The sequence below is a fragment of the Mirounga leonina genome, unplaced genomic scaffold, assembly GCF_011800145.1.
Source record: "Mirounga leonina isolate KUSES-001 unplaced genomic scaffold, KU_Mleo_1.0 Mir_126, whole genome shotgun sequence".
Classification (NCBI taxonomy): Eukaryota; Metazoa; Chordata; class Mammalia; order Carnivora; family Phocidae; genus Mirounga; species Mirounga leonina.
Window position 1 is genome coordinate 9,767,893 of NW_023270314.1, and position 27,090 is coordinate 9,794,982.

General features: G+C 34.6%; 1 protein-coding gene across 1 annotated transcript in view; it reads left to right on the plus strand.

The window, feature by feature from the left end:
• ZFC3H1 (zinc finger C3H1-type containing) overlaps window positions 1–26,767 on the plus strand; it is a 50,618-nt gene extending 23,851 nt beyond the window's left edge. The window contains exons 11-35 of the mRNA XM_035002127.1: window positions 193–314; window positions 903–1,052; window positions 4,625–4,799; window positions 5,052–5,183; window positions 5,556–6,098; window positions 6,184–6,293; window positions 7,018–7,149; window positions 7,256–7,377; window positions 8,365–8,466; window positions 8,794–8,913; window positions 9,732–9,915; window positions 11,453–11,639; window positions 13,083–13,271; window positions 13,905–14,142; window positions 16,379–16,484; window positions 16,569–16,767; window positions 17,510–17,604; window positions 21,458–21,568; window positions 21,853–21,957; window positions 22,090–22,255; window positions 23,342–23,442; window positions 25,283–25,384; window positions 26,014–26,053; window positions 26,300–26,362; window positions 26,491–26,767. Of these exons, the coding sequence (XP_034858018.1) occupies window positions 193–314; window positions 903–1,052; window positions 4,625–4,799; window positions 5,052–5,183; window positions 5,556–6,098; window positions 6,184–6,293; window positions 7,018–7,149; window positions 7,256–7,377; window positions 8,365–8,466; window positions 8,794–8,913; window positions 9,732–9,915; window positions 11,453–11,639; window positions 13,083–13,271; window positions 13,905–14,142; window positions 16,379–16,484; window positions 16,569–16,767; window positions 17,510–17,604; window positions 21,458–21,568; window positions 21,853–21,957; window positions 22,090–22,255; window positions 23,342–23,442; window positions 25,283–25,384; window positions 26,014–26,053; window positions 26,300–26,362; window positions 26,491–26,628 (3,732 nt within the window). The 3' untranslated portion in view covers window positions 26,629–26,767. The remainder of the gene's footprint in view (window positions 1–192; window positions 315–902; window positions 1,053–4,624; window positions 4,800–5,051; window positions 5,184–5,555; window positions 6,099–6,183; window positions 6,294–7,017; window positions 7,150–7,255; window positions 7,378–8,364; window positions 8,467–8,793; window positions 8,914–9,731; window positions 9,916–11,452; window positions 11,640–13,082; window positions 13,272–13,904; window positions 14,143–16,378; window positions 16,485–16,568; window positions 16,768–17,509; window positions 17,605–21,457; window positions 21,569–21,852; window positions 21,958–22,089; window positions 22,256–23,341; window positions 23,443–25,282; window positions 25,385–26,013; window positions 26,054–26,299; window positions 26,363–26,490) is intronic.
• Window positions 26,768–27,090: the final 323 nt, after the last annotated feature.

Genomic DNA, 27,090 nt, shown 5'->3' on the forward strand with positions numbered 1-27,090 from the left:
AACCGTAGAGCTTAGTGGATCATACAGTTAAGTTGTGGTTAACAGGCTGCATTGTTTTAAGAAAAGAAATAGAAAATAATTATGAAGTTATTTCTAAATACATAAATGTGCACTGGGTTGCGATGTAAAATATAAATCTCGGTGTGGGACTATTGGAAGCTGTTGATCTGGTTGACTTCAACTGTTTTCTAGCAAGCTTCAAAACCAAAAGTACCTCCAAAATCTGAAAAAGAAAATGATCCCATGCGAACACCTGAAGCTTTGCCTGAAGAAAAGAAGATTGAATATAGATTGTTAAAGGAAGAGATTGCCAAGTAAGTGGCATTTTTTGTAATTAACTCTAAAGGTATGTGCTATTTCAATACTTAACTTAGTCTTTATACAGTTTATTGGCATTGGGAAATGAGTGGTGCTGATTTTACCCAAGATGCAGAGTTCATGTTTTTATAACTCACAGTAGGGGGAGCCAGATGATCATGTATAGACTTGAATACAGTGATGCACTGAGATATAAACAGCTTGGAAAAAGATGAAAGCTATTATAAAGGAGAACTACACTGTCAACTTTTTTACACTTTAAACATATAATTTTATTTGTCAACTATACCTCAGTAAAGCTGAAAAAATACTTCGTAGAATCAGCAATATTCTTCTTCTTTTAAATTAAAGTGTAGTTGACACACAATGTTGCACTAGTTTCAGGTGTAAAACATAGTGATTTGACAACTCTATACTTAGTCTGTGCAGACAATCAACTTTGAATGCCAGCTTGGTCATGCATATTGGTCATCATTATTAGTATGATTAATATTTTTATTTTATGAAGTAGGATAGATCTTTAAAGATAAATAATTTTAGTTTATTCTTTGCTATAATTCATCTACTTTTATTGATTATTTTAGTCGAGAGAAACAGCGTTTGATTAAATCAGATCAGCTGAAGACCAGTTCATCATCCCCAGCAAACTCTGATGTGGAAATTGATGGGATTGGCAGAATAGCAATGGTTACTAAGCAGGTTACGGATGCAGAAGCAAAACTTAAAAAACATAGGTGAGCCTTTTTATCTGATTAAATTCTGATACTTGTTTAAATGTTCCCGTATTAGGATGATATATTTTTGTGGTTGTACGTCAGTAACAGGTATACTGTATGATTACAGATTCTTTCATACTTGGTAAAACTATAGAAGACTGTCATTTTATTGAATTGCACATTTACATAAAGTAATAGTATTAATGTTTAAATAAAAATATCAAGGGCACCTGGGTGGCTCAGTCGTTAGGCATCTGCCTTTGGCTCAGGTCATGATCCCAGGGTCCTGGGATCGAGCTCCATATCGGGCTCCCTGCTCGGCGGGAAGCCTGCTTCTCCCTCTCCCACTCCCCCTGCTTGTGTTCCCTCTCTCGCTGTGTCTCACTCTGTCAAATAAATAAATAAAATCTTTAAAATAAATAAATAAATAAAAATAGCAAGACTTCAAAGGAGATTTGTTTCCCTTCAGATATATACATGGCTTATTCATTGCTAAAAACATTTATGAAACTCCTTGTTTGGGATTTTCTTTAAAATTTGGACATCTTTTTGAAATACCTTTATTGAAAGCATATTGTTGTTAAAAGTAGGCTTGATTGGGGTGCCTGGGTGGCTCAATCGTTAAGCGTCTGCCTTTGGCTCAGGTCATGCATGATCCCAGGGTCCTGGGATCGAGCCCCGCATCTGCCTCCCTGCCCCGCGGGAAGCCTGCTTCTCCCTGTCCCACTCCCCCTGCTTGTGTTCCCTTTCTCACTGTGTCTCTCTCTGTCAAATAAATAAAATCTTTAAAAAAAAAAAAAAAAAGGTGGGCCTGATTGTTGGAAATAGTCATTACCCAGTCTGTTCAATAAGACACATAGTCAAGGGGGCGCCTGGGTGGCTTAGTCGTTAAGCGTCTGCCTTCGGCTCAGGTCGTGGTCCCAGGGTCCTGGGATCAAGCCCTGCATCGGGCTTCCTGCTCTGCTGGAGGCCTGCTCTCCCTCTCCCGCTCCCCCTGCTTGTGTTCCTCCTCTCGCTGTATCTCTCTCTGTCAAATAAATAAAATCTTAAAAAAAAAAAAAAGACACATAATCAAATATGGTGTTATTATGAATGTGTGAATATTAAAGTTACAATCCTAAACTTACATGTTCTGTGAAATTACTGTGTTGAGTGGTACTTTAAAATTTTGAAAATATATAACCTCAAAATGAACATCATAGAATTCATTAGCATATTTGGGGAAGTTATTTTATTGAGGTATAATTGACATATATTAGTTTCAGGTGTATAACATGATATGGTATTTATGTATATTATGAAATGATCACCACAGTAAGTTTAGTAACATCTGTCCCCATATATAGTTACAGATTTTTTTCTTGTGATGAGGACCATTAGCATATATTTGATAGAAATGATTATATTCGATTATGGCTATACATCTTTTTCACTCCACATACCTTGAAATCATTAGTGAAGAACAAAATAGCTTTGGTTAACATCAACACTTGTGAGTTTTGTTCTGATAGTCCCCCTGTAAGGGGGCACTATGTAATATGTAAGGGGGAGGTTCTGTTCAAGGATGGTAAGACTTTCCTTATTCTGTTTTTATTAATTAACTAATTCTTAAACTTCAAAGCTTGACTGTAAAAATTGATTGCAGTGATGAATTAACTCTTAATGTTAAAAATCATTAGCAGTGGGCGCCTGGGTGGCTCAGTTGGTTAAGCGACTGCCTTCGGCTCAGGTCATGATCCTGGAGTCCCGGGATCGAGTCCCGCATCGGGATCCCTGCTCAGCAGGGAGTCTGCTTCTCCCTCTGACCCTCCCCCCTCTCATGCTCTCTCTCTCTATCTCATTCTCTCTCTCAAATAAATAAATAAAATCTTTAAAAAAAAAAATCATTAGCAATATATAAATAATTTAATGGTTTTTAAACAAGCTTCAAAAGTTCATCCACCTATAGTTAATTAACGAAGGGAAAAAAGTAGAAATTTACAACCACCTTGGTACTCTTTATTTTTTTGAATCATGAAAAACAATGTAATTTGGAGTGTTTTGGTAAGGCACCATAGATAGCTCAAGGACTTAGCGACTATGTAAATTTTTTATAAGTAAACAGAAGTATGTTCTCTTCTCCATTTCTGAACAAGACATTGGAGATATTAAGTATTCTGAACAAAATAAAATACATTTAAAAATAGTCTTTATAAATGTCTTCAGCATTTTATTACGTCTAAAGTATGCCATTATTTTATGCACTAAGAAAGAAAACCTGCTGCTAGCCAAACTGTATGATACACAGTAATGCTAAGACATTACTGATATTAAAGATTTGAGAAATGTGCTTCAGAAATGAAATGCTGTGGTGACTGTGAATCTCCAGAATTATCAATAAGAAATGGTATGGTATATGTTTTAAAATTCATTTAGGTTCCATTTATTTAGTAGCTTCAATAAAAAGTGAAAAGGTTTTAAAAAATTCTTTGTCTTTCTCTTCCCCATTCTGTCACATATTCTCTGTCTTTTTTTTTTTTTTTTAAAGATTTTATTTATTTATTTGAGACAGAGAGAATGAGAGAGAGCACATGAGAGGGGGGAGGGTCAGAGGGAGAAGCAGACTCCCTGCCGAGCAGGGAGCCCGATGCGGGACTCGATCCAGGGACTCCAGGATCATGACCTGAGCCGAAGGCAGTCGCCCAACCAACTGAGCCACCCAGGTGCCCACATATTCTCTGTCTTTATGATTCCTTCTAGATGTCAATTGTTGTGACTGTTGAAATATGATAGCTTCTGGGAAAGAGCCTTCATTTTTTTAACCATAATATTCAGTAGTTGAGAAAATGAAAATTTCTACCCATAAATTTACGTTTTTGTCCTGTTTTTATTCTCATTTCCAAACTTTACTTCTGTATATTGTTTAGAAATTTAGACTTCCTTTTCCCCTTGCTTGACTTGCTTTAGATAAAATGAGTTAGAGTTTTGTAAGTGTGCTTGATTATGTTTATCAGATGTTTATTTGTGTGTATATTAAGAGCATTATAAATGATGTTAAACATAGCAGTTTTCCATCCTGAGTCCTCATCTTTCAGGAGTCCTGTATGGTCAGAGTCAGTCATACCTAGTAGTGATTTTTCAACTGTAATTCAAATTACTCAGACTTAAATGATTTTTTAAGAAAACGATCAGACCCATAGTTGCTTTTGCAAAATGTAATAATGTCTATTTGAATACCTATGTGATTAGTGAATATGAAAATAGTCACCCTTTTAAATTCTTATCTGTACATTATCAGTATGTGTATTTTTAAGATTATTTATTTGAGAGAGAGAGTGCTCACATGCAGTGGGGTAGGGGCAGAGGGAGAGGAAGAGAAAGTCTTAAGCAGACTTCCTGCTGAGCGCAGAGTCCGTCATGGGGTGCCATCTCACCACCCAGAGATCACCACCTGAAGTGAAACCAAGAGTTGAATGCTTAACCTACTGCGCCACCCAGGCACCCTGTCAGTATATTTTGTAAAACAAGCTACTGCTTTGTAAATTTTTTATTCTGATGGTGTTAGTCTACGAGTTTAGAAAAACATAAGAATTTTGTTATTTCTCAATTAGGATTCTCTTGATGAAAGATGAATCTGTTTTAAAGAATCTCGTACAGCAAGAAGCTAAGAAGAAAGAATCTGTTCGAAATGCTGAAACAAAGATTACAAAACTTACAGAACAGCTTCAGGCAACAGAGAAAATTCTCAGTGTCAACAGAATGTTTTTAAAGAAGCTTCAGGAACAAGTAATGTTCTTTTTTTACATTAAGATATTGTAGTCTCATGTTTGCTGCACATTTTTATGGTCCACATTTTTTGTAAAACAAAACCATAAACCAAAGCCATCAAAATGTATAACCTTTGTACTGTTTTCCATTGTGACATAATATTGGAATATTTTTATATTCAGGTGAATACCCTAAGCCTGCTGTGTTTAAGAAAGTATTTCCTCTCCTAAGGTTTACATTTACATTTCCAGAATTTTCCTGTATTTTCAGATTCACAAAGTTCAACAACGTGTTACCATTAAGAAAGCTTTGACTCTCAAGTATGGGGAAGAGCTTGCTCGGGCAAAGGCAGTGGCTAGTAAAGAAATAGGAAAACGTAAACTGGAACAGGATCGCCTTGGAGTAAGTTGTTTGTAGGAATATTTTATTTTTGGAAAGGAGAAGGTTTTCATGATACTTTTGAGGGTAAGAGATACATAAAATAACTCCAGTTTTTCCCTGTGTATTCAGAAAGATTAAAGCTTTGTTTTTAAATGACATCCACAATTTTGGAAGCTTTATTTTATAGTTATTGTTTTGGCTTTGTTTTTTGTTTTTCATAGATTATAGATTAACTGGCATAACTGTTGGGGACTTTTGTAAAACTATTTTATTCTCATCAGTGATTTAGTTTTATAATGTTGGCATTGTATTGTAGAGATAACACATTTATCTTACCAAAAATTGTTTCTGAAATCATAGTGATGTAAAATCTGTATCATTTTTTTCCCCCAGCCAAACAAAATGATGAGACTAGACAATTCTCCAATATCAAGTCCCAGGAAACATTCAGCAGAACTGATTGCTATGGAAAAAAGACGATTACAAAAGCTAGAATATGAATATGCCCTGAAAATTCAGAAACTAAAAGAAGCCCGGGCCCTTAAAGCAAAGGAACAACTAAATATGGCTCCAGTTGTGGAAGAGGAACCCGAATTTTCTTTACCTCAACCATCACTTCATGATCTGACTCAAGATAAATTAAGTCTGGACACTGAGGAAAATGATGTTGATGATGAGATTTTGTCTGGTTCAAACAGAGAACGAAGAAGATCATTTTTAGAGTCTAATTCTTTTACTAAACCTAATCTTAAGCACACTGATACACCTAACAAAGAATGCATCAACAAACCTACTAAGAATACGGTGGAAAAACCAGAACTTTTTCTAGGGTTAAAAATCGGTGAATTACAAAAATTATATTCAAAAGCTGACAGCTTAAAACAGTTGATTTTGAAAACCACCACAGGCATTACAGAAAAGGTTTTGCATGGTCAGGTAACTGAACATTTCATATGCTTTATAAAATCTAGGATTCACCCTAGCCTTATTTGTTTTATGTAATTATTGTTTTCTTTTGCAGGAGATTTCTGTGGATGTGGATTTTGTGACAGCACAGAGTAAAACAACAGAAGTGAAGCCATGTCCTTTTAGACCCTACCATAGTCCTCTTCTAGTTTTTAAGTCCTACAGGTATAAAAGAAAGATTCAATAAGCTTGAATTTCAGGACTGCTCCTTGATTGTAATGACAGTATAACCTTGGATATTTCATGATAATGAAAAAAAATAATTGTGTCATGGTAACTAAAAAATGAACTTGTCCTTTTAGGGAAAATAAAATTGTCTTGTTAGATTTGAACCATATCAGGAAGTAAGGTTTAGCTCATACTGGGTTTATTCTTACCAAATTCTAATTTCTGGTTACTGGGGGAATTGTGGAGAATTCTGGATTATGGTCTGTTAGGGATTTTAGGAAAAACAGAGTCAAATGAGAATTTTTAAGCTTTAAAAAGAATTTTACCAGTATTCTAAGTAATGCATTGGCCAGCTTTCATGAAATTGATTTAGACATTCTCAGTTGATTAACTGTGGAGCTTGTCACTTTTGGAAGTTCTGAGACTGTTAAGCGGGTAGGATTTAATCATAAAATAGTAAAGCACCTATCAGGTAATATAGGCTCTTCCCCTAGTTTTTTTTGTTCAGGAAATACCTTTTTTTTAGCCCAGTTTGGGTGCATGATGTAAGATTTGCCATAGTAGGTAAGGTAATGGAGGCCTTGCCTTCTAGGAGGCATACGTGTTTTTGACTAGTAAGCTCAAGGCATAGAAATTTTAATTAAGAAAAATGAAAAATTTCATAATTTTCTGGGCAATGTTTATGGTGCATAATGTGCCTGTCCACCTTTCTTCTCTTTAGATTTAGTCCATACTATCGAACCAAGGAAAAACTTCCTTTAAGCTCGGTATCATATAGTAATATGATTGAACCGGATCAGTGTTTCTGCCGTTTTGATTTAACAGGAACATGTAATGATGATGATTGTCAGTGGTGAGTAGTTTTTATTTGTGAATATTTTATAATCTAAAAGGCAGTCTTGGTTATTTAACTTTGGTATGTACATCATTATCTTTTCTGTGCTGTCATTTTATTTTAGGCAGCATACACAAGACTATACACTTAGCCGAAAACAGCTATTCCAGGACATTCTGTCATATAATCTGTCTCTGATTGGTTGTTCAGAGACAAGCACGGATGAAGAAATTGCTGCTGCAGCAGGTATTTAAAGACCTCTTATTGTTCTCCAGGTGAAAATTTGAATGTAGGCAATTAAAAATTTTTATGTTCAGTTGTTGACATATTTAAGTAGTTGTAATAATTCAGTACATTCCTTACGTCATTTTACCCACATTTGCTCTAATATAGTAGTCACTAGCCATATCTTGCTATTCAAATATAAATTAATTAAAATTTCTTCCTTAGTTGCATTAGCCACATTTCAGGTGTTTGATAGCTGCTTTTGAGCTCAATAGCTTATTAGTGGTAAGTGCTTACCAATAGGATAGTGCAGATATAACACATTCCATCATTGTGGGACGTTCTTTGGACAGAGCTCATCTAAATAGTTCAGTTTATTTAGAAGAATATATTAACGTATTTGTATAGCAATTTTATTAATGATTTTTAAACAGGCCCCTATTTTTATTTATTATTGTTTTAAAAAATAGAGAAGGACTGGAAATTAAGATGAATGTGGTTTCACATTCTACAAAGAAATAAAAAGGACTTTATACACTTTGATATTATGGAAAGCATAGATTTCTGTGACATTGTGAATAAATACTGTTAAAGTTTTCTCCAGATTTATTGCCAAATAATAAACCTTAAACTGCAAGTATTTTGGAAGTAAAGGAATTGGTGTGTATTAAATTTAGTGTTAACCATAACCCAGAGTGATTGTAAAGTCACTGAATCTATGTGATCATTCTTAGTTTGGGACTTTAATTTTCACTTAACTTGTTTAGTTTGTTTCAGGAAATACTTTTTTTTTTTTAGCCCAATTTGGGTGCATGATGTAAGATTTACCATAGTAGGTAAGGTAATGGAGGCCTTGCCTTCTAGGAGGCATACGTGTTTTTGACTAGTAACATACACTTCCTTTTAATTTTTAAATTACTCTTCACTTTGTACTCTTTAATTAGCCTTGTATCTGTAATCCATGTTTTTTATGCTTTTTATAAATGAAGATAACTCTTCTAATTTCAGAAAAATATGTTGAGAAACTTTTTGGAGTAAATAAAGATCGAATGTCAATGGACCAGATGGCTGTTCTCCTTGTTAGCAATATCAATGAAAGTAAAGGCCATAGTGAGTATCTCTCTCTCTCTCTCTCTCTCTCTCTCTCTCTCACACACACACACACACACACACACACACACAAAAGGACATTGTAGTTTCTTTATGATAGCAAAGTTTCTGGTGTTATGTTCTCCAAAATATATATGCATGTGTATATATGTATGTAACATGCTGACAGGGTAGAATAAACATCTCTTTCTCTAGGGCAGAAAATATATATGTATGTCATTTCTGACTAACAGAATCATTTTAGCTCTTTTTGAGTATTGTTTGGGTAGCCTTTAAAACTATAAAACCTAGTTATATCAGGTACTAATCTTCTCCTGTCTACTTTAGCACCTCCATTTACAACCTACAAAGATAAAAGAAAGTGGAAGCCAAAATTTTGGAGGAAACCTATTTCAGAGAATAGCTTCAGTAGTGATGAGGAACAGTCTACAGGACCAATTAAGTATGGTAAGAAGTAATTTTAGACCCTGAACCATTAAGTTGTGGTGTTCCATCTTTGTCTAACACTTTACTAATTTTTTGGTGTATGTACTAGCTTGGGCTTTTTGGGGGTTTTTTTGTTTTGTGTTTTTCTATTTTTTTTTTTTTATTTTAGAACAGTGATGCCTTTTGGCATTTGATGCAGTTCTTCATTGTGGAGGATTGCCCATTGCCTGGCCTGTGTCCTTGAGGGCAGGTGTAGTATTTTATTTTGTTTTTGAGTCTGCTTTCTGACATGCAGTAGGCTCACAGAATGAATAAATAAATGAATGAACAAAGTAAATATGAATGAGTGCTGTATTGTTGAACACATTATTGTAAGTTTGCATTATTTATTAAAGTGTGAATAATTTGTTTACAATTTGTGGATTAGATATCTAATAGATACATGCTCCCATGTGTTTATTTACATTAATGTAGTACTTTTTCTCTAAATGTAGAATAAATTATAACTTTTTTTTTTTTTTTTTTTTTTTACCTATTTAGTGAATGTGAATTATTAAGTGATACTACTTACCTTTAAAGTAGAGAGACCATACTTCTGGTTTGCCCAGCAAAATCCTAGTTTATACCTGTTATCCTGGTGTAGTTTTTAATAATACTCCTTTCACTTTTAGAAGTGTCCTGGTTTGTAAATTATGTGACACTATACCTTAAAGCTATGAACTACTGCGTATATTTTGAATCTTTAGATTTTTAGATTATTTTAAAGATGAGGCCAATTGTTTTTTTTCTTGGTCTGTGGATAAGAGAAAGTATAAAGCTAATGATACTTTTCCTTCTAGCCTTCCAGCCAGAGAACCGAATAAATGTTCCAGCTTTAGATACAGTTGTCACTCCAGATGATGTCAGATACTTTACAAATGAGACTGATGACATTGCTAATTTAGAAGCAAGTGTGCTTGAAAATCCTTCTCATGTACAACTTTGGCTCAAGCTTGCGTACAAGTACTTGAATCAAAATGAGGGGTAGGTCCACTTCTAATCTTTGTGTCATCTGTTGCATTTATATTTTTATGTTTGAAGTTTGTTTCATCTATGGTAATCACGTTTCCATCATGGTATCAATGAAGTCTTTGTTTTTGACAAAGCCAAAAGCACTTCATTGTTTAAAAGCTATTAGAAAAACTTTGATTAGATCTTGACTTGTGTGCGTGGCTCAGTGTGTGGGTAATAAATTAGCCCCAGTTTTTAACTATAGTAGACTCTTATTTCAAAGTAGCATTAGTTAAAACAGTAAATTCTGAGTAGTATAAGGATTGATTATTGATTTTTCTTTTTAAAAGGCAGGTAGTGATAGTATCTTTTTTTTTAAGATTTATTCTTGGAGAGAGAGAGAGAGCACGTGTGTGCGAGCACACCTGGGAGAGGAGCAGAGAGGGAGAGAGAGAGAGTCCCAGGTGGACTCTGAGCTGAGCACAGAGCCCCACACAGGGCTTGATCTCATGACTCCAAGATCACAACCTGAGCTGAAACCAAGAGTCAGCCACTCAACTGACTGTGCCACCCAGGCGCCCCCAGTAGTGATAGTCTCTTAAAATAATGATAAAATCACAATAGAACAACTTAAATATTATGTTAATTTTTATTTAGAGATTTAAAGCTTGTGTAAGAACATTAAATTCTGATGAATTGACTTTTTTCTGTGGGTGATGTTATATTACGTGTCTTCAAATAAGGTAAATAGTCATTTTTCTCACTAACCTATTGCATTTTCTAACTCCTGTTTTTTGATAGTATTAGCAGTAATAATTTTTTATTACTAGGAATAGCTTTTTATTACTCTATTTAAAATTATTTAATTTTTTAAAAAAATCTTAATGTCTGTCTTAAAACTTGGTATAAAGGCTTTTTTATAGTAAGGCAGTATTACAGAATGCTAATATATCACACATACCTGAATACAGTGCTTATTTAACTTGCCTTATGTGTCATTTCCATGTTAATGGGATAAGTTAACAGTGTTTTCTTTTCTGACTCATTTACGGAGTGAAGGCCAAAAGAACTGTATTATTTTATGAATAGGATCATGAGAGACAATTATCTTCTTCAAGAGATAGCAAGCTTTTGACCGTTGAAAAGAACTGTTACATTGAAAGCTTTGATATTTTGTGCTGGCAGTAGCTGGCCTTGAGGGGGAATTGTTTAACTTTTCCCATTCCCAGACGAGTGTAACTCATAAAAGGTATTGCTGAATGTGGACATACATAAAGTACATTTGAAGTTGATAATCTAGGGGTTTTATAACATTGCGTTTTTATCTGGTAAATGCTCACTAAATATCAACTTAAAAAGGAATTGTTAGGTCTGTGGGAAATCAGGACCTTTTTTGGACTGATGTGACTTAAAATCCTAATCTACTTCTCTTTGTCATGGGCGATTCTAGCTTCTCGGTAGGTTCCAGTAGAAAATGGAACTTTAAAATGGACTCATTAGATCAGCCTGATTTAAGAGTATTTTGAAGCATTAAAAAAAAAAGTTCTTGTTTCTTATTTTAAACATGTAGGCTATGTTCAGAGTCCTTGGATTCTGCTTTAAATGTTCTGGCTCGAGCTTTGGAAAACAACAAAGACAATCCAGAAATTTGGTGCCATTACCTCAGATTGTTCTCAAAAAGAGGAACCAAGGAAGAAGTGCAGGAAATGTGTGAAACAGCTGTTGAATATGCTCCTGATTATCAAAGTTTTTGGACTGTGAGTAGAAAAGATAACATAGTTCTCTGTGTGTGTATGTGTATGTTTATAATTCTTTGGATCATCTTAAATATTGATACGTAGCTTAAGTTATATACTTTATCTGCACATAGATATAATAACTTTTCATTGTCCCGTAACCTCAGAACCACTCCTGGGTCAGGGTTAAATTTAGAAGAAACAAAAAGAAAATATTTAGTGAAAAAGTAAATTTTCTTGTTGTTAACTTTATTGGTAAGGAAAAAATATAAACATTTTAAAACATTTTACACTTACTCATAGGCAGTTTTAGTTTGGACGAAAGTTAAATGAATTTTTTTTTTTTTTTTTTGCAAAGCACATGAAAAAAATTTTTAATTTCTTATGTTTATGTAACATTTCATGAATGTCAATAAGCATTTTGTTATTTTTATTATCTGTCCTCATTACTTATGAAAATAATCTTAATCTATAATTTATACTAATATTGAACTTTGCCAAGATACAAAGATTTGGTGAAAAAATGGTTTCTTTTTATTTTCTGAGACAATGGGATGTTTCCTATCCATGCTTAAACTTAAAATTATAATTAATCCACTTGTAAAATAAATATTCATTAATATCTGAACTTCTGCCAGCTGAACTCAACAACCATAAGATTTAGCTTATCTGTTGCTGTCAGATCTGTCATTTACTTGCTAACTGAAATTCAGAACAGATAAATTTGTATAACATGGTATCCCTTGTTGAATGAACTGGCCACTCTCTTACTCTCCCAACTCAGGTACCAAAGTGAAAGATGCTTGATTTTTGACCTGGAGCCTTGTGCCAAAGTTAATGCTGTTGATCATCATAAGATTTTATAGGGTATAATGTTTTTCCCTAAAGTTGTTTGGTCTTTAAAGGACCTCTTAATTTCTTAGGCCCTTTTGTTTTGCCACATATATCTAATATGAATGCTACTCTCAAAAATTGTATATGGTTATACACTTAAGCAATGCAAATTGTACGTGACCATAAACCTGAACTTTCGAAAATCTGCCATGGTCTTACTGCCATTTATTTGTTGATTCAAGGAAAGGAGAGATGAAATTGCTTCAGGGTTATTCTAAGAGTACACCTGTATTATTTTAGTTTTCATTTGAGTCCACTTTCCAACTTGTCGAAAGGGAAATATAGGATATAGTACTGGAAGATAGGTTTTTTTGTTTTTGTTTTTGTTGTTGTTTTAAGTGAGCTCTGCGCCCAACGTGGGGTTTGAACTCATGACCCCAAGATCAAGAGTTGCATGCTGTACTGACTGAGCCAGCCAGGTGCCCCAGGAAGATGGGTTTATACATATATTTATAATTATCCTTTTTGCAAAAATTGAAGATTTAATAAAATATTTAATGAAATGTGGAAAATCTGTAGCTTTACAGTTTATTTTTATGAAATATAATTATATGAAACCTTTTTGGGCAGTTTCTGCACCTAGAAAGCACCTTTGAAGAAAAGGATTACGTATGTGAAAGAATGGTGGAGTTTCTGATGGGAGCAGCTAAGCGGGAAGCATCAGACATCCTGTCCTTTCAGCTTTTAGAGGCTCTCTTGTTTAGAGTTCAGCTCCACATATTTACTGGAAGATGCCAGAGTGCACTTGCAGTTTTACAGGTAAACAATTACTATAGCATTTAATTACACTTTATAGAGAGTTTTTTAAAGGTCTAAAACATTATAGGTTAGCATTGTTTAATAAGAACACAGACTTTAGATTTGAATCCTTGTTTTCCACTTAGTAGTAAGTTGAATCAGTTTATGACTGTTTCTTCACTTGCTTAGTGGGGATAATGCATGTGTTTAAGAGTGTTTATGAGGTTCAAATGAAAATAACGTATGTTAAGTACCCACCAGAATAAACTTCAATATTTAGACAATAAGGGAAAAAAACTAGTCCAAACTGAGAATCTCCTCTATGGGTTTGGTGGGTTTTTTTGTTTGTTTGTTTTACTGTTTTCTTTTTATCTTACTAGATTTTGAATGTCAAGACACTTAAAATGTACAAATAAGTTGAATCTTTTTTCATAAATTATATCATAAACCTTAGCACAGTAAAAATTAATCTGATACTGACATCTCAAGTTTTTTTCATTAAAAAAGTTGTTGACTATCAATATTTCAACTTAGGTATTTAAGAAACACTCCAAAGAAATACGACATTTGGGTTCTTTGCCTTTACATTTGAATCTTATGAGGAATAGGAGTCATTATTTTTAAAAACACAGATTATTTTTTGATTTTACCTAGAATGCTTTGAAATCAGCTAATAGTGGAATAGTAGCTGAGTACCTTAAAACAAGTGATCGATGTTTGGCATGGCTGGCCTACATACATCTTATTGAATTCAACGTTCTCCCTTCAAAATTTTATGATCCATCTAATGCCAATCCTTCAAGAATTGTTAACACAGAATCATTTGTAATGCCATGGCAAGCAGTTCAAGATGTAAAGACTAATCCTGACATGTTGTTAGCAGTTTTTGAAGGTAAGTATGTTTATAAGTTATTTAGAACATCAACTTATCCCTTATTTTGAGTCTTCATAATTAATTGGAACAAATTCATATGTACATATTGCAAGTTGTTTCACACTTTATTATATAAATGCTTAGAAGATTAAGGATTGAAAAAAGATGATTAGGGATTGAATCACATAAGATAGACATTTGGCATATATGAAAGCCAGGAACTGTGCTACATTACATAATTTTTCTGATTATGGCAAAAGATATCAGCTAAAGTTGTAGATAATAGAGATTATATAGGTTTAATGAGTTGATTGAAGTAGAGAACCAGGTAATTTTTTTAAAGCAGTCTGTCAAGATGAAAGTTAAAAGATTATAACTTATCTTTTCAAGCAATTGGAAAACAGGTATAAAGCCTATTTCCTCCTAGTAGGAAGTATATAGCTTAGTCAGAAGATAAAATCTATACATTTGATATATAGTCTAAATTCTGTACTTACAGAAGAGACAAAGATCTGTGATTTATAAAATTATATTGTACAGGTCATAAACCCAAAGGAAAGAGATTATTGTAGGTTGGCATGATGAAGGAATTCTTCATAGAAGAATTAAGACTTGGAGCTGGACTTTGAATCTTGACTCTGATGTGACATAGTTGGCTTGCTCAAAGATGGGACCCTTGTCTTATCTCTGTATTTCCCAAGGACCTATTATGTCTGGCAGCATACTAAGTGCTTAGTAAATATTTATTGAATAAACCAGCGAAGAAAGGAAGGAAAAGAAGGATAATCCTGTTAGGGGAGCTAAGTAAACAAAAAGCAACATAGGAGTTGGTGCTATGGATTTGAAGGGAGATTAGGAGAAGGGAGAGTCCTTATCAAAGCGAGAGTTTATGCTGTAGAATAGTAGGAATAAAGCTTGATAAGTAGAATGATACCAGATTTTCAAGAACTTTGTAAGTGTGGTAGACTTGATGACAATGGTTCTTGAAGAAAGGAAAAATGTGCTGAAGAGGAATGATCCCAAAGGTATATGAAAACAACCAGAATCTGATGGCCAAAAGTGAATCACAAAAAAAAGTAACCTGGGAAAGAGGGAATATTTATTGGAGACATTTGAGGTTATCACATAGAGATGTGGGGGACTGATGAAATGTCAGGGAAGAAGAGAAGAAATACTCAAAATAATTTCAGGGTTTTGAGACTGGGAAAAAGAAAGTGTACGGATAGAAAACAGGTAAATTTGGGAAGACTGATTTTGGTAGTACGAGTAGTATTTGTGAATGGTAGGTAATTGGTCATCCAAATGGAAGTGCTTGTTGGCAGAAGGAAATAAGGAAGTGAACTTAAGTGGACGATTATGGATAGAGAAATGATTTGAAAGTTATTAACATAGGAGTTACTATACTATAAAGTGCTTTATAGTTTTTAATGTGCTTTTGCAATAAATTATTCCATAGTTGAAGCAGTGAGATATTTTCTCTGAGGAAATGGAGATTTAAGAGTATAGCAGTAAGGAGTGAGAGGAGTCAATGAATGAGACCAAGAGGACATGTAAATAAAGAAGAAGAAGAACATTATCAAATGCTAATCAAATAAAACAAATGGAGAGGTTGGCTTTTAGGTTTATATAGATGATTTTTATAAGTGAACTTCAGAAGTGCAGTTTCAGAATGACATTCACTTTTAAATTCTGTAAATCTGGGAAATCTTGCTACCACTGAGCAGGGAGGAAATGGTGACAGCTGTGCAAAGTGCAACAGTGACCCACTCTCTGAGATGCAGAGTGGGGACTCTACAAGGGGAAAAGAGTGTTTTGAAGGAGTAAAGAAAGGATCTAGTTTAGGGGGAGACATTTAAATGGCTATAGAACAGAGAGCAGGGCCTCTTGAATTGGGTCAAAGAAAGATGGAAAGAGAATTCATTCTTTGATTTTTTTTTTTTCCCCAAAATCAATTTTAAGGCATTTAGGTAAATGCAGAGACACTTTCTAAGTGAAAATGTTGATACGTGCAAGAGCTCATATAGAATGGTTTTATTACCAGGAATGTGAAGGTAAGAGACTGAGTTTTAGGGAGTTTGGAGTTACCCGAAAATACCTCCTTTGTGTAATAAACCAGGAGTTCAGTAAAGATAATAAGATGATGGGCAAGCAAAAGGGTAGGCCACCATGTTTCATTGGTGTCTCAGAGTTTAAATAACATAGTCAAATAATTCATTTCATGTTTGATTTCTGTTACTGTGATGTTTTTGGATAGATGCGGTGAAAGCTTGCACAGATGAGAGCCTTACTGTTGAGGAAAGAGTAGAGGTCTGTGTTCCACTTTACACAAACATGATTGCTCTGCACCAGCTTCTAGAGAGGTAAAACTTAATTGACAAGCAGTTAACCTTGTGTTAAAAATTGATTTTTTTTCATGTGTTTAGACATGTTTTTTTCTTATTAAGGTATGAGGCTGCAGTGGAGCTTTGTAAATGTTTATTGGAAACGTGTCCCATGAACTGCCAATTGTTGGAAGCCCTTGTTGCTTTGTATTTGCAAACAAATCAGCACGACAGAGCCAGGGCAGTGTGGCTTACTGCATTTGAAAAAAATCCTCAGAATGCAGAGGTTTTTTATCATATGTGCAAATTCTTCATCTTACAGGTAAAAAAAAAAAAGCCTCATAATTCTTAAATATTTTTTTGTGTTTCACGTTTCCTTATTCATTCTTTACGATGTTTCAGGCATCAGTCTCTTTAGGAAGCTTTTCCTAGTATTTTTCCCTTTGCAGATTGTGTTACATATTCCTTCTCTCTTTGCTAAAAATACTCTGTGTGTAGTTCTGTCATTGCACTTATGTTGCTTCGTAGTTTTGTTTCTAGCTGCTTTATATACTAAGAACTTTATGAGGGCAAGGACCATGTCTTAATCAGATTTAGAGCCCCCAGCACACCTAGCACCAGTGCTAAACATGCAGTAGAAGATTATTAGACAGGGGCGCCTGGGTGGCTCAGTCATAAAGCATCTGCCTTCAGCTCAGGTCATGGTCCCAGGGTCCTGGGATCAAGCCCCACATCAGGCTCCCTGCTTGGCAGGAAGCCTGCTTCTTCCTCTCCCACTCCCCCTGCTTGTGTGTTCCCTCTCTCGCTGTGTCAAATAAATAAAATCTTTAAAAAAAAAAAAAGCTTATTAGACAGTTGGTGGATGTGGTATATTGGGTGTTAAGCTGTTTAATGGTTGGTTGGATTTAATTGGAGATCAGAACATAGAGTTATCTCTACCCCCATCTATTCAAGAAACTTAATCTTATCAGTAGGGGGTGATTAAGGGCTTTTTCCTCCCTTGAGAGATTTAATTAAACATTGTAAGTGTAATGTGTATCCTTCCTCTCTTCTTTTTGAAATAGAATCAAGGAGATAATCTTCTTCCATTTTTGCGGAAATTTATTGCATCCTTCTTTAAACCTGGGTTTGAGAAGTATAGTAACTTGGATCTATTTCGGTAAGTTTGTTGAACTCTTGATTTTATAGAAGAAAGGGACAATATAGTTTAGTAGAAAGATTACAGATTTTTTTGTGGGTTGATTACATTTTAGACTGATGTTAAAAAAATACTTGAACACTCTTACAGAACTGTTATGAGGGCAGTAGAACTGAATAAAAACAGAAAAGATGTAATATGCTTTGCATTCTTTGGATTAAAGACACTGAGAAAGGAAGGCTTATATTAACATCATGGTGACTCATTCTGCTTTTAATTCATTGTTATTGTTAATTTTAGTACTTAATACCATAGCAGTGAATTATCTGAGACAATGTCAAGGGAGTTTTGAAAAAATGAATTTTAATTTATTTGATTGGTGACCTCAAATGGATGTAATACACCTTTTACTTTTTTTTAAGTCTAAAGAGATCCCGCTCTAGCCTCTCAAATACAGAGTGAGAAGTTTTCGAGCAGTCTTTTCTCAAGCATCATTTTCTCAGTAACTTATGTAAAGCTCTGTATTTACTGCCTTTGCTTGCTTGGTTTTGAGTTCTTACTCTAACAAGAGAATAACAGTAAGAGGCCACAGGAAATCGTAAAGAATTATTTGGGGGGGAAGGCTTTTCTTCCCTTCTTTCTCCCCATCTCTCTCTAGGCATCACCAAACTTTTTCACTTAAGGGCCAGATAGTAAATCTTTTAGGTTTGCAAGCCATATGGTCTACCACTACCCATCATCTATGCTGTTTTAGGAAGAAAGTAGAGACAACATATAAATGAATGAGCATGGCTGTATTCTAATAAAACCTTATTTACAAAAATAGGCATAGCCTGCTGATTCCAAGTAAAACAGCATCAAAAGGAAAATACTTTATCATCACATACTCTATTGTTTTATGTTAAGAAGAACTGAGAGAAGGAAGGCCCTGAGGCACCTGGGTGGCTTAGTCAGTTAAGTGTCTGCCTTTGGCTCAGGTTCTTGGGATCAAGCCCCGCATCAGGTTCCCTGCTCAGTGGACAGTCTGCCTCTCCCTCTCCGTCTCCCTCTGCTCCTCCCCCCGCTTGTGCTTGTTTTCTCTCTCTCTCTCTCTCTCGCTTGCTCATTCTCTCAAGTAAGTAAATAAAATATTTTTTAAAAAAATAAAAAAAGAAGGCCTAAGCTGAATATCTCCTAAAAATTTTTATTGTAGAAAACAGTACAGATAACATTTTGGTTTTATATATGCAAGTCTAATGCTTAGAAATATTTTTCTTTATTTAGGTGCTCCCTCTGCCTACCCCACAGTGTAGCAGTGTTCTATAAAAACATATTTTAAAAAAGTAGCTCAATGTTTTGTTAATTTGGTGATCCATCTACCCTAGAATATTTTGTGAACATTCTAGTTTAGTTGAGATTTGGCAAAAGTTGGTGTCACTATTCTTTCCTAGACTTGAGTCTTTGTCCTTTCTGATAACCAGTTTATTGACATAGTGATTTTAGTACTGTTTCTGAAATTCTTTCTGCTGTTATATCTAGATTAATACCTTACAGTTAATTACAAAAGAATAATTTAAAATACAAATTAATGGAGAAGAATTAAACTACTTTATAAGAAACTTAGAGATTATTCAGCTTCCCCATGCTGACTTTGTCCCTGTTTAAATTAGAGTGCTTTAATGTCTCAAACTTAGGCACAGGACAGATCCAAAGCTGACCTTTTTACAGACTTGCTGGCTCTGATCTTCCCTTGGGCATGGAGGTAATTGGTTTAGCTTAAAAGAAGATGCTGCCAGTTTCTACTGTGGTAACTAATCAAAGATCTGAAGATCTTCTTGATGTCAGTTTAATGAAGCAGACTAAATAACTGTCAATAAAAATTTGGAAATGGATTGCCTCCACATAATCTTACTGTTTACTAAGTCACCTTGTTTTATTAAATTTTTCATGGGAAAAGTCATAATTCACAGTACACTAAGAGTTGACAACAGAAAAGAGTTTCTTTTGCTTAGTTTATTTAGACAATACTGAAGACCTTATTTACACAGAGTGTGCATTTTCTGTTAATTTAGGAAATATTTTTTGTATCAGTTATTAGAAGAATGGTAATAGGTGAGAATGTTTAGCATTGTCATACTTCTTATTGATACTGATATAAATTTTTTAAATTTACAAATATAGCCAAAGTTTATTAATGGAGTAAGTCACTGCTCTTACTGGGTTCAAAAATTTTTTTTTTTTACTTCATAAGTTAGAAATTGTAAAGCAAAATACTTAGAATGTAGTATGTATTGTAATATTTACCTAGAATTGGGTTCTGTCATTTCCCATGTGACATTTACTACAAAGACAGAGGGAGGGTGTGTGGGTGGCTCAGTCAGTAGAGCGTCTGACTCTTGATTTTGGCTTAGGTCAAAATCTCAGGTTCGTGAGATTGAGCCCTGTGTCAGGCTCCGCTCTCAGCAAAGAGTCTGCTTCTCTTCCTCTCCCTCTGCTCCTCCTCCCCGCCCGCCCCCCCACATTCTCTCTCTTTCTCAAATAAATTAAAAAAAAAAAAAAACTAGATAAGGTAATTTTCATGCATTTCAAGTCAATTTGAAGATTAGTAGATAGCCACAAAAGTTAACTTGGGGATTTTATTCATTTTACTGAAGTTAGCCTAGGGATGGAGTCTTACATAGATTAGATTTGAAGTCATCTCTTACGTCAGTTTTCAGTTGCCAAATCTAGTATCTTTAGAAGTTAAGTGATTAACTCATGGTAATATAGCTAGTTATGGCCAAGTTCACAAGATGATAATAACCTGACTTCTAGATGTCCCACTTCTTCCTTTGCTTATGGTTCCTCCTGTCCTCTGCCACCATACAACTTCTGTAATCCATTAAAACTTAGTTCCTTGAAATAATTTTTAAATCCAAGAGATCACTGTATTTCCTTTAAAAACGTTACTCTTGGGGCGCCTGGGTGGCTCATTCGTTGAGCATCTGCCTTCGGCTCGGGTCATGATCCCTGGGTCCTGGGATCGAGCCCCGTGTGGGGCTCCCTGCTCAGCAGGAGGCCTGCTTCTCCCTCTTCCTCTCCCACTCCCCCTGCTGTGTTCCCTCTCTTGCTGTGTCTCTGTCAAATAAATAAATAAAATCTTAAAAAAAATAGAAAATAAAATAAAAAAATAAAAACATTACTCTTGCAGATGTTGGTAAATGTTGTACACACAAATTCAGATATATTGGGGAGAAACCTAAATTAGAGTCAAATAGATTTCTTTACTGATTGACTTTATAGAGTCTTTAATATCCTATTAAATATCCCACTGTGGCTTTTTAAGAGAGGGCTGTAATTTTCAGTATTTCCCAATCTTATTTGATCATGGTCCTCTTTTGATAAGTGCCTTATAGACTAGTATGTTACAGAATATACTTAGATATCATATCTAAAATGAAACCTATAATGCTATGTATGTGTATATATGTAAATGAGAAAGAGATTGTTTTCAGATGTCAAGTTTTATAACTCTTAAAGAACTTTTTGTTTTTACAAGAAAGTATAGATTTTGTGGGAAAATTTTAGAGACATGGTAATCCCATTTGTTCTGTTTTTAATTAGCTTTAATTAGATGATTATGGGGTTTGTTTAATTTGGGGGATAGAATAAATTCATTTTGAAGAGGAGTTACTCGTGTAGGTATAAAAGAATAGACTGTGTGATGCTAGAGATGTGACCAAAGCAGTACGGTTATACATGTGAACACAGTCTCAAGACTCAAAGTATTTCAAAGACATTCAGGTTCAAGCAGAGGTGTTTTTGTTTTGTTTTGTTTTTGTTTTTCTTAAGTATTAGTAATCCATGTGTGCATAGGCATAATTTCAAACAGAGGTTTGGTTTTGTTTTGTTTCAGGTATCTTTTAAATATACCAGGACCACTTGACATTCCAGCCCGTTTATGTAAAGGGAATTTTGATGATGAGTTGTTTAACTACCAAGTTCCTTATTTGTGGCTGATTTACTGGTGAGACATTATCTACTGTGGAAAGAAGTACTGCATATTAGACTTGCACTTGTTATTTATTACTGAATTATACTGTATTAAAACTAATTTGATGTTAAAGTCAATGAAGCAAAATTGAAGGGATGCTAAGGTTGTTATAGAAGAATACATTATTATAGAAGAAACCTCAAAAGAAGGATTCCATTGTAATAATATCTGTAATGTTTAAAATAATACTTTGTCATTCCTTTACCTAATTGAATTGAGCTGTAGACATACAGTGTTTTCCTTCATTTTTTAAACAGCCTTTGTCATCCTCTTCAATCAAGTATTAAAGAGACAGTGGAGGCATATGAGGCAGCATTAGGGGTGGCCATGAGATCTGATACAGTGCAGAAGATTTGGATGGAGTAAGTTTAGTTCCTCTTAATAAGAATGGGATTTGGAATAAAGGGATATGGCGGGGAAAGGGGTGATCACCTTTCTGAGTGAGAAAAACACTGCCTTAATTATTCTAAATTATAATATTTTTCTTTTGGCAGTTATCTTGTCTTTGCCAATAATAGAGCTGCTGGATCCAGAAACAAAGTCCAAGAATTCAAATTTTTTACTGATTTAGTGAATAGATGTTTGGTTACAGTCCCTGCCCGATACCCCATTCCTTTTAGCAGTGCTGATTACTGGTCCAACTATGAATTTCATAATAGGGTAAGAACTTAAAACTTTTCTTCTTTAGATATTTGCAAAAGAAGGGGACTTAAAAAATGACAGCAAAACTCTTGTTTTATATCAAGAGAGCTTTTCTTAGGACCACTTTTGTAGCATTTACTGTTATTCTTCACCGTGTTTCCTACTTATGACTTAAATCTAGGAACAGAGCCCTTTTAAGTTAAAGTAAAATGTGCATATTGATATATTTAAGAAAATTTAGCATTGAAGTACAATTGAAGTGATGTTAAGGTTTAAGACATATTAAAGAAGAAAGATCGAAAGAAGTAATTATAATAATATCTGTAATGCTTTGCATGATAAGTTGGAAATTTTACTCAATGAAAAATTCCATAATGTACAGTGTAGATACTTTTTTTGGTTACTATTTTGTCAAGTGAATATTAGCTATACATAGGGCATAAGAAAGCTGAAATTACACGCTGTTTAGAATTTTAATAGTAGAATATGACTAATGATATATTTATAAGGTTATTTTCTTATAGGAAAGGAAGCACAGGTTTGGTTTAGTTTATTTTCAGAGACCCCTTTCATTTAGTGCATGTAGGCTAAAAGCTCCTGTTAGAGCTCCATGTAGACTAAAACATATATGTATTTTATTTTATTTTTCGGTGGGATGGTTTTGTTGCTAATCAGGATAACCAATTACTATGCTTTGTACTTCTATGCCATTCTTTATCCCAGGATCTCAAACCACTTTATGGACATTAAGTCATTTACACACGGGCATTCCATGAGCAAGATGTGGCAGGTATTATTAGTCCTATGACTTGCCCAGCTATACAGCAAGTAAAGGTAGACTCAGGAATGTAAACCCAGACTCCTGGCTTCTAGTAGTCAGTGTTCTCAGTCCATGGCTGTCATCACTAGATCATATTTCCTAATTCATATTTGGAAAGTCACTAATATAATTAATGGTAGGAACTGTAACTCACAGCATCATACATTATTATAATTTATACATTCATGTCTTTTAAAGACCATTTTGGTTTTCTCATTAAAACACATAGGTAATTGGATTTCACATTTTGTTGCATTCATTTTCCCCCCCCTCAACCTTTACAGGTTATTTTCTTTTATTTGAGCTGTGTTCCAAAGACTCAGCATTCCAAAACCTTGGAACGGTTTTGCTCAATTATGCCAACTAATTCTGGACTTGCACTGAGGTAAGAAAAAATAAAATTATTTTTGGTCTCAGCCCAATAGCGCTTCATATAAAATTATTTTTTAAAAACTTGATAAGAGTTGTCTGTTCTTTAGCATTTTCTCATTTGATACATACTACTTCAATTTCAGAGTTGTTAAGCAATATACAGCTATTCATGTAAAAGTCAGTATAAAAATCTGGTCACTTCAGAAAACTACATTATAAGGGGCCTATGATTCAAGTAAAGTTATCTGCATTCCCTAAGCACATACCATCTGTCCTTAGCACATGCATTATAAGTAGTAAGCATTTTTTACATAGCAAAGGAATATTACTTAAAAGGTTTGTAAAGTGTTAATGGAGATAGCAGCCAACTATATATATTTTGGTTACTATGATTTGTTTTCATGTATGTCAGTCATTCTCAAGTATTATCATGCATCAGAGTCTCCTGGGATGCTCATTTAAAATACAGATTCCTGGGGGCCTCTGGCTGGCTCAGTTGGTAGAGCTTGTGACTCTTGATCCTCAGAGGTCGAGAGTTCAAACCCTACATTGGGCATAGAGGCTGCTTTAAAAATCAATTAACTAAATAAAATATAGATTCCTGAGCTTGAGCCCTCAAATACATTTGAGAAACACTTATCTAGGGATTTCATACATTGAATTAGAGGGAGACTTCTGAGCATTTCTTTGTAGTTTCTCTGCTCTGACAGAGTAAACTTATTCTCACCCTCAAGAATTGTGCATTTTAATTCAAAATGGTACCCTCCATGCTAATGCTTTGGCTTCTGCTTGTGCAGTCACTCCCACTGCATCAGTTGTGTCATGTTTCTAAGTTTGTTTTGTGGATCATAAGGTACCTAAAATATTTATCAAATATTTCCTTGTGTTTTAAAGTATTTCCATTCCATTTAGCATGTATGTGGGAAAATGGTATGAGATTGAAAAAAATTTAAAGGCCTAAGGCTATGACAAAAATAGTGTTTCATAATAAAAATTCTTAGTAAGCATTCCAGTCTGCAGAAGCTAATACAGAAATTTCTATTATAAAACATCACCTTTGGGGAGCCTGAGTGGCTCAGTCAGTTAAGCATCTACCTTTGGCTCAGGTCATGATCCCAGGGTCCTGGGATTGAACCCTGTGTCGGGCTCCCTGCTCAGCGGGGAGTCTGCTTCTCCCTCTCCCTCTGCCCTTCCCCTGGCTCGCGCTCTCACATGCTCTCTATCTCTCAAATAAACAAAATCTTTTAAAAAAATAAAGCATCACCTTTGGTAAAACATGAAAAACAGAAAATGTCATATTTTGACTAGTATCTGTTAGGATAGGCATTTAGGAATACAGGTAGTTTAATTGTTGGTTTTGATGATAGAGCTCCACTTGCTGTGTTTTGATAGTTATTTCCTTGTGGTCATTCTTGTCTTTTTTTTTTTTTTTTCCAGAATAGAGAACTTAATAATTAGTCACTGTACTTACATTTTAACCCAAGAAACATTCATATTTCATCTACTCTGTTTAATAAAGACAGAAAAATACAAGGAAATTATATTAATATATCAAGTCATTATTTTCAAAAATTTGGGGGAGGGAGCGCATGGAGTGAGTGCTTTAATAAGAATATGTAGACCTATTTTAGTCTGTTGAATGTGGCATGGGCCTTGACTGGGCATCTTACTAGTTTGCCTATTCCTTTCCCAGGGCAGTTTTTGTAAGAGGCATTTACAATCACTTGCTGAATAGCCTTGAGGGAATTTAACTGATCAAAAATTATACCTCATCAAACATTCTGCTCATAGAGCACATTTGGGGTTCCCTACACTTGCAATGCTTTGTTCATTTTCCTGAATGTACTTTGCAGGCTACTTCAACATGAATGGGAAGAAAGCAATGTTCAGATTCTGAAACTTCAAGCCAAGATGTTTACATATAATATTCCAACATGCCTGGCCACCTGGAAAATGTAATGCAGCAATCATGTACATGTTTTTATAGCTATTGCTTTTATTTGTAAGGTTTGCTCCAGACAGGTAAATCTGAAATGACATCTTTTTTTTTTTTTCCTGGACAGAGCTCTAATTTAGATTTATTTTTGGCACTTGCTGAGCTTTTCTACTGAGAGTAAGGGCGTGCTCACTAACAATTGCTTCTAAAAGCAGAATGGATGGAGTTTTAATTTTTTTTGAAGCAGAACATTTAGATAACAGTACTGTTATCAAACAAATCTGTTATACACATTTTAAGACCATCTTTTTTTTAAATGTGGGGTTTTCCCCCTCTTACAGATTGATGTCTTCTTTCTTTTAAAGGTATTATTAGTGCCAGGTGTTTTTACTAGTAATTATGAGTATTTTTTACGAACGTTATTTATTTTCAAAACACTGGTCTGCTTAATTCTTGTAAAGTTGATAAAAATTGTTGAATTTTTCTTTTCACTATAGGTTACCCTCCTTGGAAGTTTAGCCTGTTACTTTCAGGAAGTTTTGTACTCAGATTCCCACAGTCAGTATTCTGCCAGTGGTAGTATCTCATTTCGTTCAAAGATATATAAATTTGTCTTCTCCCCTTTCTATATTCCTTTTTTTTTCTTAGAGCCATTGCTGCTGAGATTGTTCTAAAGGGACAAAGAGAGGTAAGTTATGATTGATTTATCAGATGGGTCACTTTGTTTTTAAGCTGTTCAGCCCCTTTTGTTGACTTCTCCGTTTAAAAGGATTAAAACATAAATGTTTATGTGCTAAGAGCTCTAAATGTTTGGAAACTTGAAAACCCAGTGTAACCATTTTGTATATTATGAGGTCCCAGTGAAATAATTAGGATTATAAACATGTTTTTTATCATGTTTCCTGATGGAATTGTGTGTATATCTATCTTATAGGTCCACCGTTTATATCAGAGAGCCTTACAGAAGTTACCTCTTTGTGCATCACTGTGGAAAGATGTAATGCTTTTTATCTTTTATTCATCTTGAAGTTTTCCTATAAATTTTCTGCATGTGCCATATCCATTGATGTGGTGATGCTCAAAATCTAGCTAAGTCTTACTTCTGTGCTTCCCTGTCTTTTACAGCAACTCTTGTTTGAAGCATCAGAAGGAGGTAAAACTGATAACCTGAGAAAACTAGTTTCCAAGTGCCAAGAGATTGGAGTCAGCCTAAATGAGCTCTTAAATTTAAACAGTTACAAAACAGAAAGCAAGAATCACTGAACACTGGGTGCAGTCAGTTCTAAGTCCTTATAATAATTGCCAAAATTATTTGAATGATCCTTCAAGATTAGGCTGATCCCTGGCTAAGGTCTGCGTAAGGCAGACAAGCATTACTGATCATATCAAGTCCCCTACAATATCCTATCCTCAAAACCGGAAGCAATGAACATGACCCTCTTCGGTTGGATAAATGAACTTCCTGTTTGGCCTACTTCTGGGCCCTGCCAGATTCTCATAACATCATGTACGTAAGTATAGTTCCTCAAAGTGACTGACATTTATTTTAATTTTGCTTTGTTTTTGTTTTTATTTTTTACTTTTCCCCCTTTCTTTATGTTGTGCTATTCCTGATTCACTTGACACTCTCTGATGCCTGAGAGATTCTTGTTTGGGATTTAATTTCCAGGGCTGTGTTTACAAGTAAAATGCAGGCAGTCCCTTTTAGTTCTTCTTCTTTAAACC